Here is a 16,490-nt window from a genome sequence, read left to right as displayed (position 1 = left end):
TCACCACCGTTATCACCTCAGAAACAAAGTGTGTCCACCACTTCAGTGTGTCCTCTGCTATCCCTTTGAGGCCACTCCCCTGCTCCACCCACAGGCAACCACTAAGCTGACTGACATCCCCAGGCTGACTGCTTCCCTATGTCACAGCGAGAAGCTTTGCATGTCACCTGTTTTTCCCACTCCTGTAGCTCCGGGAACAGCAGTAGAGGGTGACCTCGGACTTGTGACCCTTCTGCTTTCCCCTTCCAGGTGCTGGGATGACAGATGTGCCACCATATCCGAGTATGTGGTGCAGGGATGAACCCAGGGCTCTGTACAGGTCTCTATCTAGACCGAGCCATAGCCCCAACCGTTCATTTCCGCTCACTTTCTAAAAAAGCCTCCGAGTTGGGAAAGTCTATACCCAAAGCATTCGTGATTTGCCCACGCGTCCTGAGTGAGAGACAGAGAGGACAGCTTACCTTCTGGAATACTTGATAGTTGGATTTGGACCATATGTCAAGCTGTTGGGGGAGAGAGAGGAGTCAGCATCAGTTTCAGTCAACCCAAAAAAATCAAACAGTGACAGAGCGGGACCGGGCGGCAAAGGCCTGCTATGACCTTCCTAAGCGTCTTCTTTCCCAGCTTCCAGGTGACTTAAGGAATGAAGTCAAGCAATACGGGGGTCATCAACGGCTAGGCTCACAGGAGGAGGCCCCTGCCCACTTTAGAACTGGATTCTTCCTGAGGCTCTAGCATCCTCTGAAGTCTCAAGTCACCCTTATGCTTTTGCCTGGATTGTCCTTCACACAGCCTGCACGTGGCTCCTCTTGGACTTCCTTCAGGCTCAGCGCCACTATCGTTGGGAAGGCCTTCCCTGGTTACCTAGCACGATACAATTCCCAACATCCACTTGCATTACGTGTTGGAAAGTTAAAGCTTCTCTCACACTAAGACTGCCTGGAGCATGTGATGTCTTTGTCTGCTCCAGCCTTGGCCCATCAGCGGGCAGAAGTACGGGGCCTGGCACATCGTGGGCAGCAGTAGGCCACTGCTGGGGAAGAAGAGCCAGCAGACTGTAGCTGAGGGCACTACTCCATGCTAGGCGGTACACCAGACCCTCCAGGCAGTCTCCACAATGACCTTGGCTTTCCAGATAAGAGGGAGTTCAGAGCCATCCCTGACAAGTAAAACTGGAGAAGCCGTCACAGAAGGCAGCCGGCATCACCTGGCTGCTCCAACCCGGCTGGCACTGGCAGCCTCTGGGGAGGTTTCTTTTAAATTTCTTCTTCTCTCATAATTACATCCCTACCATAGTTTTCCCTCCCTCCACTCCTCCCAGTTCCCCACCTCCATCTCCCCTCTCCCCCAGATCCACTCCTCCTGTTTCCCTTCAGAACAGAGTAGGTGTTCCAGAGATAGCAACTGAACGGCGTGTAACAAGTTGCAATAAGGGCTAGAGAGATGGCTCAGAGGCTAAGAGCACTTGCTACTCTTCCAGAGGTCCTGAGTTCAATTTCCAGCAACCACATGGTGGCTCACAATCATCTATAATGTGATCTGATGCCCTTTTCTGGCATGAAGACACAACACTATATACATAATAAGTAAACAAATCTTAAAACAAAAAAACAAAAAAAAAAACCAAACTAGTTGTAATAAGACTAGGCACAAACCCTCATGCCAGGCTGGGTGAGGGAGCCCAGTAGGAGGAAAAGGGTCCCAAGAGCAGCCAACACCACTGTCATGGAGTCTTGCTTTTTAATTTACAAATTCATTGTTCTCCTTCTGGAGTGGGTGGGCCAGCTCCTTGTATTGTTTTTTTTTTCCCCCAGCAGCATTCCTAGTGGGCTCTGGAACTGGCTGGGTTAGGAGGCCCTGAGCTAAGGAGACTAGATTGCAGGAAGGAGGAAGTGTGAGGTTCCCAAATGAGATGTGGGCAGAGCTCAGGGGAGCCAGCCCAGTGCCCCCTACACTGGGGACTCAGCACCTCATACTAACTGAAACCATTTTTGGTTTCCACAGCTTGCACAGTAGCCCATGCCCTCTCACTGTTTCAAGACTTGAGAACAAATTACCCCAAGACAGAGACCGCAGGAGCTGGGCTGCCACTCATGGGTAATGACAGGCGAGGAAGCCCTCTGTGAGTCCCAGAGGTGCTGGGCAGGTGACTTTAATCTAATGAGGTCAGGAGCTGAACAAATCGAAACACCCAGCGAATGGGTCTCCTGGCCCTGCCTGTGGGGTTGACTGGTGGTCAAGGTGGAAGTCTGATCTGCGGCAGCTCAGGCCTGTGTGCTGTCACACTGACCTGCAGCACTAGGGTGCAGGAGAGGTGGCTGCAAGGGGACATGCCTCTGAGCCACAGGAAGTGAGGGCTGCACTTGACCCAGGCACTTCAGAGAGTTCCTGCTGTTCTGAGGAAACATCAAAACATGGCTTCCTGAAAAGCCCTTGGAAATTAGAAGTTGGGTTGCATCAGACATGCGCCCCTTTCTCCCAGCTCCTTCTCACTAGTTTCCTGTTCCGTGTCCGATGCCTGACACTTTCACGTACTGAAGGGCACAGTGAGTGTGCGGGCTGCCTGTGGGTGGCTGGGCTCTGGTTGGGGAGGCCAGAGGGGCCATTCCAGCTCCAGAGCTGGTAGGTAACGTGCACCTTTGGTCACATACTCATTTATGTCACTGGGAAAATGTACCCAGCACCCATGCTATGCACTTCCCGGCTCCCCATGGCCTCCTAACAGCATTGCCCCAGTGCCAAGCTGCCCCTAAGAGGCAACATTAAATTTCAGCTTCTGTCTCCTTTAGACCAATGGATGGGAAGAAGAATGCTTTCTTTTTCCTTGTTTTTCGAGACAGGGTTTCTCTGTGTAGCCTTGGCTGTCCTGGATTCGCTTTGTAGAACAGGCTGGCCTCGAACTCACAGATTTGCCTGCCTCTGCCTCCCGAGTGCTGGGATTACAGGTATGTGCCACTGCACCTGGCTGAATTTGAAATTTCTTCAGATATTAGAGGTTAACAGTATGCAGGGGCACAGTGACAAGAGTAACTCTGACCAAAATAGTTGGCTCTGTGGGAAAAGGTGCCTGCTGCTAAGCCTGATGACCTGAGTTCAACCCCCAGGACCCACATGGCAGAAGGAGAGAGTGGCTCCTGCAATTGCCCTCTGACCTCTGAATGTACATGCACATATGTAAAATAAATACATGTAAGAGAACACTGGCTGTACATTCCCCCACACTGCCTGTTCTGACGGGTGGCAGCGTGGTGTGGGAGAAGTCAGGCTCAGGTGACTTCAGGGCAGCAGTTCAGCCCAGGGTTTAACAAATGCCACCCTTAACGACTGCAGGGAGCACGGGGCGAACGGGCATGACTTTGCATTTCTTCGTTCTCCCTAAACCACGATGCCAGGGATTTGGAATCGATGTTTCAGGAAGAGCAGCATCCGTGTTGGAACTTGGAAGCAACTTCTCTCCCCTCTCATTTCCAGCCGGCAGCTCCCACTGTCGACGCCTGGTGCCTGTTCACACCACACATACCACACTGCAACAAGGATACCAGCCACAAAGACATGGAAGCTGCACACGCTCCAAGCTACAGACTTTACTCAAACAATTATCTTAGGAGACCTCCAATATCTACAAAATCTAAAAAACAAAACAAAATCTTAGAGAGCAAAGATCAGAGGCTTAAGAAGGAGCCTGGCTCCGCAGTCTAATTGTGGGTTCTCGAAACCGGCCCCGCCTATTCATTCACCATGCCTCCTTTAGGGAAAGTTTTAAAGACATCATTCAGAACGCTAGAGGACGATTCTACCACTGGGGACAGCAAAGCCTTGGACACTACCTGGAGCACATGGCTGAGAAGGCAACACTGGGCCCCCTTTTGCTGGGAGCCTGAGGCAGGTGGCTCAGACTTGATCTTCTGCTAGGTTTATGCCAGAGAAAGCTGCTTAAATGCAAGTTCTGGAGTCAATGCCCTGTCTCTCCTTAGGGCCAGGAAGAGCTCAGAAATTCATTTCTGGAAGCCAAGACTGAGCCCAGTGAATATTTATTAGCTCACGCTCATTCGCTGCAAAGGCAAGCATTGTTAACATCTTTGTTTTTGTTTTTGTTTTTTGTTTTTTTGCTAGTGGCAATATTAAAAAAGGGAACCTGGAAGCGGTAAACTTTCAGCTTGGTGAACGAGACAGTACTCTGAACTGGGGTGTCAGGATGAAGGTGAAAGTCCCCTCAGAACACTGGACAATGCTGGGAGGATTTGAAACGGCTGAGTCAGCTCTTTGTGGAGCCAGGTGGATAAAGCTGCAGCACAGAGGCAGCTCAGGGTCCAGGCTGCAGTGTGTTCTGGTGGGAGCAGGGCCTATTTTCAGGGGAGTGAAATGCAGCCCTGCAGATGAGTGGGTGCTCGTGTCTGTTCTCAGGATAAACATCAAGATGTCAAAAATCCTCTAAAAGCATGATCTGATGCCAAAGGGAAGGTCACGCCGTCCTTGCTGATGTCTTCCTTCTGCTGCGGTCAGACTCCTCCCGCCCCAAGCACTGACACCCAAGAATCGCTTCCAATCCCAGATGAGGAAACTGAGGCCCAGAGAGCACCACAGCCAAGCAGTGGGGAGGTTAGGAGCCTGTCTGTGTCCGGAGGCCCAATGGCCTCTCAGCTTGACTTCAGAGGGGGTGCTCCTCAGGGGCCCCCTACAATGTCACTGGCCCAGCTCTCTGGGGGTGCCCCTGCAGAGTTCAGCCTCACAAATCCATGCCAGGCTCTGCTGTGCCAGTCATTGCCGCTAACATTCATTTAGCAGGATGCGAAAGCGCTGGCAGCTTATCAGAAAGTTATCAATTCTTTATTTCATTTCAAAAGGCAGCGTACACACAGAATTTGAAATGATCTACAATGGACACTTCCAAATGAAGCTCCTACGCCTCAGAGGGCCTCAGCCTTTAAAGGGATCGCTGTCTTGCAAGACCCATGGGTGACAGACGTGTCAGTCTGGGTGAAGGATACAACAGGGCCCCAGCAAAGGATTTCTCTGCAGCTGGGCGAGTTTTCAGAGACGTGGAAAACTTCTGTGTGGTCATGTTCTTAAGTCTGCCCACCCTCCCGGAGGAAGGGCGGAAACACGGCTCACCAGGAGTGCACTGCTACAGCTCTATTATTCTTCAACTTTTCACTTCCAATCAGGACATACATTTGTTACTAAAAAATTGCTGAAAGCACAACTTGGGGGCACCCTCTGCATCGGAACCCAGCTGGATCCCCCCCTCCCCTTTCCCAGCTCTCACCCTTCTCCCCAGAAGTAACAAGAGGCCATTTTTCTGAAGGTCGTCTGAACAGTTTCAAAGGCTATAGCAAATCAAAATGTTCCCTGCATCTAATATCAAACGGGGCTGATGCCAACACTTATTAGAGAAATCAGACTCAAGCTTCCCCAGCCCCCTCGACCCAAACACACACACACATCCAACTTTGAAGTGGGAAGAATGCAGGATCAGAAATTACCCTGGAGACAGCTCTGGCTGTCTTTGAAGGCTCCCTTTGATACCGCCATTTCTTCTCCTCTCTTCCGCTCGGAGGCTAAAAGCTGCCTTTTTTATTGATATGGGGTAATTAATGAAGCTATAGCATTAACATAACCTAAATCCCCTAATAAGATAAATTCAACGGAGACACTTCTATTCTTTCCATCTGTTGGCTCAGTCTGACTGATATAAAATCAGGACAATGGCCAGGTGTTCCCACACCCTGCCTGCTAACATGCTGAGTCACGGCCTCACTCCCTGATTACAGTGAAGAGCGGCGGGTAAGTCTGAATGCAGCTTTATTCTTAGACGAGCAAGGCTACTGGCGCTTGATATTAAAAAAAAATAAGCATCATGGGTAAAGAGACAGGGTATCAGGGCAGCGGTTGTTACAGCAAAGAGCAAGGTGACAGTGTGTGGGGATGACAGGATAAACTGGCTGGAAATTGGGGTGGGGTGGGGTGTGTCTGGCCACTGCCACAGCACTGAAGACACTGTGCCGCACCAGCACATGGGGGACCACCACACAGGGGCAAGAGGTTCAGGCCATGGGGGGATTTGAGCCCATCCAGTGCACCCCAGGCTGAGCTCCAGATGACCACAGCAAAATGAGCCCCGAGCCCAGGTGCCAGTTGGGCAAATGCTGGACTGCAGCTTCCCCACAGCAGAACTGCCAGGGACTCTTTCTAGCAGAGTAGGCCTTGAGCTCCAATGGGGTTTTCCAAATCTTCATCGTGTTTTGTGGGGGAATGTGACATAAGTGTGCCCATACCAGGCTCCGCACTCAGAGCTGGACACTTGCAGTGCCTTCTCTTTTGTACAGTACTTGAAAAGCCTGGGACTAATCAAGTGGGAGGAGCTGTTAATCTCAGGAGAGCAGGCCAGCTGATAGCTTCTCTACCAACTTAGGCTGGGCCCTGGCAGTCTTGCTTGCTTTTGCTTTGAGGTCCCTATATGCTGTATAGGCCATGTACACAGGCACAAAAGGGATCAAGAGTCTCCTGCCTGTAAGGAGCATAGTAAAAAAAAAAAATGCCTTTTACACATGTAAACTAGCTTAGTCAGGATTCCCACTACACCTAAGGCTGTACCTGATAACCAGAACCCAGCAATATCACTCACTCAAGATAACCAGGCACAGTCCTGGAACCCCATTACACCCACTGTGCTCTGCCTGCACATCTGGGAGATGTAACCTTGATCTGCCCTGAGGGTCCTGAGCCTGGAATCATTGGCTTCTGTTAGAGACGGGACCTGACCCTCAGCTAAGATACGGCGCACAGGTGAGCAGCCTTGGGGAGACAGGAATAGGATGGCAGTTAGGAATTTAGAGTGTGGCCCTTGTGTGATGACCCTAGGCATAATACAACAGAACTTTTGTTATCCTAACTACGCGTACCTTTTTGCTTGAGACAGTGCCCCACCATGCTCTGAAGCCAGCCATCCTCAAGCCCAGGCCCCTCAAAATGCCCCCTTTCTGCTGTACAGTGAAGAACCAGCATCCTTGAGGAGGGTGTGTGTGGGCTCACTGTGTCCCTTTAGCCTGATTCGTTTATGATTCGAATGCCCGCTGCTTCTTGATTCTTCACTTTCCCACTTCCGCTAAGCATTTCATCTCTCAGGTAGGCTAGCCCATCGGCCTCCCTCTCCCACACACAACAGTGCTTCCAGGCTGTTCCCGGCACTAAGGTCCACTTAGCACACAGGACTGGACTGGTTCACATAAGCAACCCCGACCCTAGGTTCCGGCTTCCCATTCAGTAACATGAGTCTGACAGCAGCTTCTAGGGCAACGCATAGCTAGAACAGGCTGAGGGTCACACCCACTAGGCCAGCTATGTTAGTAGGTGAGGATTGGCAGGAGGGAGGTAGGGAGAAAGGGAGAGGGGAGGGAAGGAGAGGGGAAGGGGGAAAAGGGGGAGAGGGAGATGCAACTCAGAGGAAATATGCAGGGCATTTTAAAGGGTGCAAGTCTGTCAGGTGGAGTAGGAGTGCAAGCACCCAGGGAAAAGCACAACAGGCAACTGTGTGTGATGGCTTGGCTGTTCCCAGTAATACCGAGATGAAGCAGAGAACCCGAGGTATGTGTGCATGGGTGTGTACGATCTGCAGGAGAGAGAGGGCAGGCCAGGCTGCGGGGGAAGGAAGGGGCCTGGATGTGAGTCAGCAAGAGCAGGAAGCAGATCAGCAAAAGCAAGAATGAGGAAGCAGAGGACTGTAGGGGAATCTTAATTCAGAACACGGCTGTTCCGTCAAGAGATCACATCCAAAGACCTTCTAGGTCTGCGTGATCCGGCTGGAATACAAACATGTCTTTAATCCAGGAGACTGAGGCAAACAGATATGAGTTCAAGGTCAGCCTGGTATAGAGCACGTATCAGGTAAAGAAAAGCTTAGGTCCAGGCGTGGTGGTACATGGTTTAATCCCAAACGAAGGTAAAGTTAGTTTGTAGAAGGAAGCACCCATGTTTAAAAGTGATGTCTAATTGAGTGGCAGAAAAAGTGACGAATCAGAGAACATTTGACAGAATAGGATACGCCCAACTCTCATGAGAAGAGAGAGGAAAGGGTAGCTACTTAAGGGGGCAATGCAGAGAGGAGGTAGTTTTACCTGGGATAGGTTGCAGAGAGAGGGAGGGAGGGAGGGAGGGAGGGAGGGTGCGAGGGAAAGAGAGAGAGAGAGAGAGAGAGAGAGAGAGAGAGAGAGAGGAACACCCAAGTGAAGACCAAATGAGCCAGAGAATAAGAAAAAACAAGAAGATTAGAGCAGATTGTTGGAGTTAGTTTGAGGCCAAGCAGAGCAATTCAGAGGCCGAGAGAAAAGCCAGACTGAATAAGTCAGCTGGGAGAGGAGTTTGAGCCAGAACAGCTGAATTGAACCACTCAGCCCAGAGCTCCGTAATAAGAGGAAAGGGTGAGCTTATTAAACAGTAAGTTTCAGAGGCTAAATATTCTAGGCCTAGGTTAGATTGTATGGAGGCTAGACGCTTCCAGGACTAGGCCTAGATTAGCAGACAGGGGCAGTAAGCCCTCTGGTCAACAACTGAAACAGGCAAATAGCTTCTTTTACAAAGAACAGACAGAGGGCTGGGGGTGGGAGGGTGGGTGGGGGGTGGGGAAAGGTAGATGATGTGAGAGGGGTGACAGCCCAGCCCTCAGGGATGGCAGGAAGGAAGGCTTAGGCAGCTGGGTGGTGGGATGGCTAACCAAGACAAGGAAGGGGCAGGAGGAGCCTGAGCTAGGGAGCTGAAGAGTTGAGGCCCAGACAGGAGGGGGTGATTCCTGTGTGGGCAAAGGGAGTAGAGAACCATGGGAAGAGATGGGAAAGAAGAAAAGATGGTGGCAGCTGCTGTGGCAGGCCACCAGAGTGTGCCCCTGGAGGGACACGGTAGAGAATTCCCTGCGTTGAGTGAAGCATAAAGCACTAACTTTCTGAGTGTCCCTGGGGGCAAAGTGTGGGTGTCCTTGCGTGTCACTGAGGACAATTTGGGTTTGGTCTGCAGAACACCACAGGCCAGCAGCACATGCAACTGGCAAAAATCTCCACTCCTGGTCTGCATTTGGAGTGTGGCTCATTTGCATCCTTACTTGGTAACTTTGCATTGTGGTGCCAGTTACAGCCTTTGTGCTCAGTCTCGTAGCCCATGTGCAAGTGAGCAAGGGGTGTTTCATACCAGGTGTGACTATAGCATCTTCAACCTGACGCCTGCAAAGACCCAAGACAAATGAACTTGTACATGCCCACCAGGGCCAGCCTTCCCGGGAGGTCAGGAACTCCCCTTGACCCAAGCAGAACTTAGAATCATATGAAGGCCACGCCCACTGGACTGTCATCCTCACTCTCCACCCTTACCCCAAGGATAGTGTGATTTTTCCAGAAAGTAAAAGGAAATCTCTCAACAATTGAGTTGCTATCAACTGGGAAAGCTCCACAAACCAGACAGAGAACTTGGTAGGACGTAGCAGTGGTCTGGGGAACGTGGGAATGCTGGGTACTTTGCTCAAATGTTAACCTTTAGCACAGCAACCAGGACACCTGTCACAGGCAAAGCCTGTCCACCACCTGCTTTCAACAACTGTCTATTCTCATTATAATGTGGCATTGAGTGGCAGTGGCTATTACCAAACATATTTAAATGTTAACATTTAAAATGAGGAGAGGGGAAGGTCCCAAGGGAGGGTGGGGGGTGTCTCAGGCTGGAGAGTGACAGAGGAGCCTGGGTGGGTCTGTGGGGCAGGTGCTCCTCACGCTTGGGAGCAGACACAAATGAAGGCTGTCAGCTCTCATTAGCGTCATCCGTTGCTTTCCACAGAGCCAGATGGAGGGTGTGCACTCAAGAAACTACAGGACCACGGGAGTGAACTTTCCAGGAAAGCGACCAGCCGGTGAAGCGCCTCCCTCCTCATGCCATCCCACATTGTGTCTGGCTGTGGAGAGTAAGCTTTCTGTGAGGCAAATCACCTGTAGGCAGAAGCTGCCTTCTTCCTGCTGAGGTATTCAGTGCGTAGCTGAGATGTGACTTCCCAAGGGCTGGCTGTGAGAGGCAAGGAAAGGGTGTCATTGGGCTGTGTCAAACTGACTTGGGTCTTCCTCACGGCTTTAAGAAAAGCAAAATGCAGAACCATGGGCTATTGATGTGCTGGTTGGCTTGAAAAAAAAAAATCTATTTCCTCAGAAGATACGTCTAATGAGGCAACTGGGGTCTAAGGTGCTCAATTAGAAATTCAAGTGAGGGCATCGGGCTTGCAGTGAGCAGCAGAGGCTTGCAACAGCAAGTGGACAGAATGGAATGGTTTTTGTCAAGCGTTCATCTTCATGCTGACTAGTCTGTGGATTGCTTCAGGGCTGGTGTGCTGGTTTTGAGTGTCACTCGCCTGGACCTCAGTGCTGGGACAGGATAGCGGAAGAGCCCCTCCCCCCAGCCTCTGGGCCACTTACCTTCCCATCCTCCGTGTACACATTCTCATTATACCCTTTCACGATCGTGCGATCGATGAACAGGCTCCTCATGACGACGATCACTTTCAGCACCTTCCCCAAGGTCACCTGTCAAAACAAGAGCACACACAGGTGAAGGCTCACGCTCACTATGCAAATCACACAGAGCTGGGCAGGGTGGTGGAGGTAGAAACAACCATCACGTATCCGGCCTGACTCCAAGTGAGGCAGCAGAAACCATGGAGGGAAGGCTCGGTCAGTGCTTAACCTTAATGTACTTGACAGGCCCACTCATGGCAGCCTCTTCTGTGACCCTGTTAGCCCACCTCATCCGTCCCCCAGCATAGCTTTGCTGTCGGATAGCTCACTATCTGCTGGATAGGGTACCTGCTCCACCCCTTTCCAGGGCTAGGGTCCTCTGGTTTTGGTTTGATGAGCTTGCTGAGCCCACTGGTGTTGATCTGTGTTCCACGGAATATGGTGCAGAGCACAGAAACAGGCACCGGCACCAGCACCCTTTGGTGGGAGCTGCCTAGTGACAGCTGGTGGAAAAGTGGAGAAACAAAGGGAACCCGAAGTGGCTATGTGTTATCCGGAGTGAAACACGCTCCTGACATGCTTTACTTTCAGAACCAAACACACCATGGGCTAAAAACAAAACAACAAAAGCAAAGCAAAACAAAACAAGCACCAAAAAAACAGAACAAAAAAACCCCCATAAAACACAAATAAAAAAAACCCCAACAAAACAAAAACATCTAAAAAGCTGGGTTTAATGGTGCACATCTTTAATTCCAGCTCCTGGGAGGCAGAGCCAGGTGGATCTCTGTGAGTTTGAGGCCAGTGGGCTATATAGCGAGACCATGTCTCAAAACCCCAACCCTGCACCCCCCCTCCCCCACACACAAAGAGAAACCATCTAAAAAGGCTTCCACAATGCCAGGGGAGAAAGACACTGCTATGTAGGGGCATCAGGCTCTTCTTCACAGGAACTGAAGTAACGCTGCCTTTCCTTAGAAGGCGGTGCCTGAGACGCATGCCTTTTCTGTTCCCGGTGAGACCTTGGAGGCAGGCCCCGGTCAGAGCCCACTGGAGGCCCGTGGTCTTGGATGTTCTGATAAGGCTGGAAATCTCAGATTTGCTCAAAGGGAGCCATGCTGGTCTAAGAAAGCCCCAGCCCACAGAGCAAGCCTGGTTCTTCCAGGCCAACCTGCTGCCAGTGTCTAGAGACACAGCTTTCAAGCCTCCCTTTCTTGTCCCCTGGTTCTCTGAAGCTGTCTGCCTCTCTGATCACTACCCCCAGCCCTACGCTGGAGAGCATCCTGACACCTGGCTCCTTTTACAGGTTCTGGGATGATGTTTGCCTCCGTTTTGTGTGCCTCGTCTGTGCAGAACATCCTGTGCTGCCTCACCTGCCTAAGGCAATCTAGAATTGTATCTGATTTATTTTAGTAAAGAGCTGATGGCCAATGGTGGGCAGAAGGGGGACAGCGGACGTTCTGGGCAGAGAGAGGGATTCCGGGAGAAGATCACAAAGTGGACATTTGCCAGCAGGACAACAGCAAGAAACAGATAGAAGTAAAAAACTAGTCATGGGCTGGAGAGATGGCTCAGTGGTTAAGAGCACTGCCTGCTCTTCCAAAGGACCTGGGTTCAATTCCCAGCACCCACATGGTGGCTCACAACCGTCTGTAACCCCAAGATCTAACACCCCCACACCAACGCACATAAACTAAAATTAAATAAAAAAAAATATATAAAAAGAACTAGTTATGTGGTGGGCCATGGGCTAGGACAGTCAGGCTAAGTTAGATGAGCTAGCTGAGTCTGCCCAAATATAGGCCTAAGCTTTGAAATATTAGTAAGTCTCATGTCTTTATTTAAACCGCCCGTGGGTCGGAGAAAGTCCTGCTACAGGTCAGCAGGGAGATGCCCTGGAGCTGGACTTACTAGCAGTTGTGTGCTGTCCAATGTGGGTGCTGGGAACAACTTCAAGTCCTTTGCAAAAGGCACTCTTAACTGTGAGCCATCTTTCCAGCCTCCCCCGCATCCCAACTTGGTTAAAACAACAACAACAACAACAACAACATTTAGTACAGTAGAGTGTGATAGTGATGGCTTAAATCTCAGTGCTCAGGCTCTGTCTAAAAAATAAAATCAAACTCAAAAAGCCCGACGAAGCCAAGCCCTGGCCACCTACCTCTACCTGGCCACCTCTACCTACTGAGAACCAAGTAACAAAAATGGTATCAGTTCTCTGTAAATATTTTAGTGTGCATCTTTAAAAGACAAATAAAACAGTCAAACTGTGGCAAGCCTCATGTCTAGAAGACAGCAGCTGTCCAACACTAGCAAACATCTGGTGTATTAGCTATCAGATTTCCAACAGTCTCCTAAATGCTACTTTGAAAAGAATAAGAACTTGCTCATGCTATGATCTAAGTGTGAGCTGTGTGTAAGTGATGGCTGATGCCAGTCATCAGCTTATGATGGGGCCCTTCTCTCTCCTGCTCTGCTGGTTGAAGTGGAAGAAGTTATTACCCACAGAGGCTCTGGTCTGTACTCTGAGATGTCCTCCAGGGAGCACTAACAGGTCTTACCCAGTACTTTCCACAGGCGGCCAGATAAGCCTGGGGTCTGGGTTTGGCACAAGCCCTCGGAGGCTGCACTCTCGCATGAGGGACAGCTGCTACTGAGTACACTGCGTTAGTTTATTTACTATTTTTCCGTTTCCACAAGGTTCTGTAAAGTCTGTCGAGGGGGCTCTGGAGTTCATCTAAGCTGGAGAGGCATGGAGTTAGCGCCATTTGCACTTTAGCTTGCTCCTGGTGATGCTCTATCTGAACTGAGTCAGGTCTTGACTCTGCTGCTGGGAAGCTGGGCCTCCTTGTACCTCTGAGTGAGGTACCTCTGTCCAGAGAGACAAGGCTGCCTCTGTTGCAGGACTGGGAGGAGCCCAGCAGACGATGCCCACGGGGACAGCACTATAAAGGGCAGGCGGATGCAGGGCCCAGTAGTGGTTATGGCTCTTCAGCCTACACCGTGTTTGGAGTTTGTTGAGGTACAATGCTTTTAGGCCAGTTAGCAGCAACGACGGAACCAGAACCGCTGCCCAGGTCAGTGAGCCACCACTTGGGGCTGTGGGGACGCTGTGGACCGTGGGTACCCTCCAGGACAAATGAAATGGTGCGTCTGATGAATGAGTGCTAGGAGACAGCACCTGGCAGCCTGCAGGCCCAGGAAGATTCGAACCTGCCCTAAGGCGGATCAGCCGGATCTCACTGACCACGGTGATGTTCTGCTGTCGTCACACAGGCAGTACAGGAAGTATGGCACAGGACAAGTCAGTCTCTCATGGCTGTCTGCTCAGAAATGGAATAAAATGTGGAGGGGCTGGCTGAAAAAAAATTTTTTTAAAGGATGCACTTTGCCATGCTCATCCTTTTGCGTGTGCCTTGGCACTAGCCATCAGTATGGGGCTGGGGTGCACATTCTACAACGTGCTTTCTAGTCCTAGCTTCACTCTGGGGAGCCAGATGCTTCTGTATGTGGAGTGTGCAAGTTTCCAGCTGATCTGGATGCACCAGGATACAGACCTGGGCTTCTGACGGACTAATACAATACACCGCAGATGGACCACGGACGTCTTTCTGCATCCAGCCAAGGCTGCCATAGTCAGAAGCAAGATGCTCACTGACAGGGGCTATGGGTTGATTTCTTGGCAATGGCTATGGGGTGCCACAGATAAAAGCTAATGCCATCTGGTAATGAAGCATGCTTGCTGTTGCCAAGGTAACATTTTCTATACTGAACAACACGGCTCCTGAGAGCTCACTTACCACTTTGTGGCAGTTGGTATGGTGAGTGGAAGTGACACACTGTAAAAACAGTCAAGAGGGATGATGCTTCCTGAGTGAGGCCCAGGGGGCGCTTGGAAAGGTACTGGGTAGCCTCCCTGCTGACCTCCTCATCTCAGGGACAGTGTTAGAGTGCTGGCACTGGCAGCCTTTGGTTGGGTCAACCATACTCCGGGTGGATGGTGCTCTCTCTCAGTGGCTACCTGTCCAAGCCACATTCTCCTGAGAGGATTCCAGCTCACCATGGTCAAGAATGTCTCAGACAGGCGAGAAAGTGTGAGGGAAGGCAAGAAGGGAGGACATACTTGGTTCAGCTCTGTCCCCAACAGACCTGGTGGCTGAAGGGTTATCCTGCTGGCGAGAAGCTCTTGGCAGTGGAGAGCGCCACACACTCAATCTTGCAGGCTGCGCAATGGCTGCGTGTAGGATTTGGGGGGGGGGGTATGCTGAGCACATGCTGAAGAGCCCAGGCCAGATGGCCCCTGACCTAGCACAGTGCACGTGTGTGCTGGAGGGAAAGGGGACAGCTCAGGATTTGCTATTCCAGCAGCTGGCTATATTTCTGAGCCCTGCTTTGGGGAGAGAGTGTCTTATTTCTAAAAAGCCAACTGTTTCTATAAAGCCACCCATGGATGCTATTTTCCCATGCAAATAAGGCTGAAGCCTTAAGGGGCCTGCTGCAACCTAAGAAATGCCGTGGGATGCAGAGGCGGAAAGGCAGGAAGGCACTCACTCACACATGTGTACACACACACACACACACACACACACACACACACACACACACACACACATACACACACACACACGCTCACACATCTTCACTACAGTCCTAAGGAACGTCCTCTGCACTAACCCTGAAGGACTAGAATGAGGTGACAGGTCCTAACAGGTTTATTTACCCTGTGAGATATGCCCCCACTGGCTCCAGACACTGGTTCAGGGACTCAAGTGCCTGCAGAGGCTCTAGTCCCCACCTTTATCACTCCTGTTTATTTATTTTAAGATTTATTTGTATTTGTGGCTGTGTATCTGTATGCCACCTATGTGTGGGTGCCTGTGAAGGCTGGGAGAAGGCATCTTATCCCTTGGAGCTGGAGTTACAGGTTGTGAGCTGCCTGATATGGGTGCTGGGCCTGACTTGGGTCAAGTTCTGTTAACTACGGAGTCATCTCTCAGAACCCCAGCTCTCTCACTGATAAAGGGACAGACTGAGTCCTAGGGAGATGGTAGGAATGGCATGCACCTCAACAGAACTGGCGGCCACCCAGGTGCTACCTGCGTGGGGCACTGATGGAGGAGCACGCTGTATTGAGGGGCCATCTGCTCCAATCAGAAAGGCTCAGGGTGGAGGTAGCTGAGCCCAGGGATGCTCCAAGGACACTCCTCCAAGGAAGGTTCTTAGGTGTGGACCAGAGAGAAGCACCCAGAGCCACCAGGCTTTGTATTGTTTCATGGGGCCTTTAAATAACACACTCACCTCTTTCCCAAGGATAAGGCATGCTTGCACGGCTGCAGTGCGCTCCTCTAATAACCTGTGAGGCAGCCTGGCAGCTGTCTGATTTCCATTTTTAACAGAAGGAAGCTGGGGATTGGAGTCCAAGGTCGCTGTTTTTCTGTGCAAGGCCAGGAGCTACCTCTTGCTGTTTCTCCATAGCTCGCCTAGCCCATGAATCCAAATGCCAGCAACAGTGACCACAGAGCCAGGAGTCACCTGAGCCTCCATCCACCCAGCAATCTTCTCTGGCATTGTACTAAGTAGCTGTAAAACCCTACTCCCTAGGACTCCGGCTTCCCTCACCAACGGCTTTGTGCATACTCCCAACCCTGTGGTAAGACGCTTATAATGTACCTGCTTAGTCTAATTTTAGTGCATTTTAAAGAGCCAGCCTTCTGGGTTCTCCACAGCTGCTGGCTATGTGCAGCCCCACTAGAGTCATGCTGGGCAGAATTGTCCTCTGAAAGGCAGCCTCGGAAGCTGCAGCAGCAAGGGGCCTGAGGATGCAGAGATGCGTGGTGCTGGCAGCTGCCTCTTTCTAGGAAACGGTGGGGCTGGCTGAAGACACGAGCTTCTGAGCCAGGCTGACTCTGAGAGGCCCAAAGCATGAAAAGATGGGGTCAAAACCACGGACTGTGTGTGGTACCTTAGGAGATAGGGGAAGGGGGAGGGGGGTATCTGTGAGGGCAGGGC

The 16,490-nt window shown here is 51.1% G+C and overlaps 1 protein-coding gene across 1 annotated transcript in view; it reads right to left on the bottom strand.

Annotated features, from left to right (window-relative positions):
* MED27 (mediator complex subunit 27) overlaps positions 1-16,490 on the bottom strand; it is a 181,781-nt gene that overhangs the window by 16,600 nt on the left and 148,691 nt on the right. Inside the window, exons 5-6 of the mRNA XM_084798606.1 lie at positions 10,443-10,550; positions 462-503 (exon numbers count right to left, since the gene is read on the bottom strand). Of these exons, the coding sequence (XP_084654732.1) occupies positions 462-503; positions 10,443-10,550 (150 nt within the window). The remainder of the gene's footprint in view (positions 1-461; positions 504-10,442; positions 10,551-16,490) is intronic.

Source organism: Acomys minous, assembly GCF_964271855.1.
Source record: "Acomys minous genome assembly, chromosome: 10".
NCBI lineage: Eukaryota > Metazoa > Chordata > Mammalia > Rodentia > Muridae > Acomys > Acomys minous.
The sequence above is the reverse complement of the archived record's forward strand: the minus strand, read 5'-3'. Positions and strand labels throughout refer to the sequence as shown.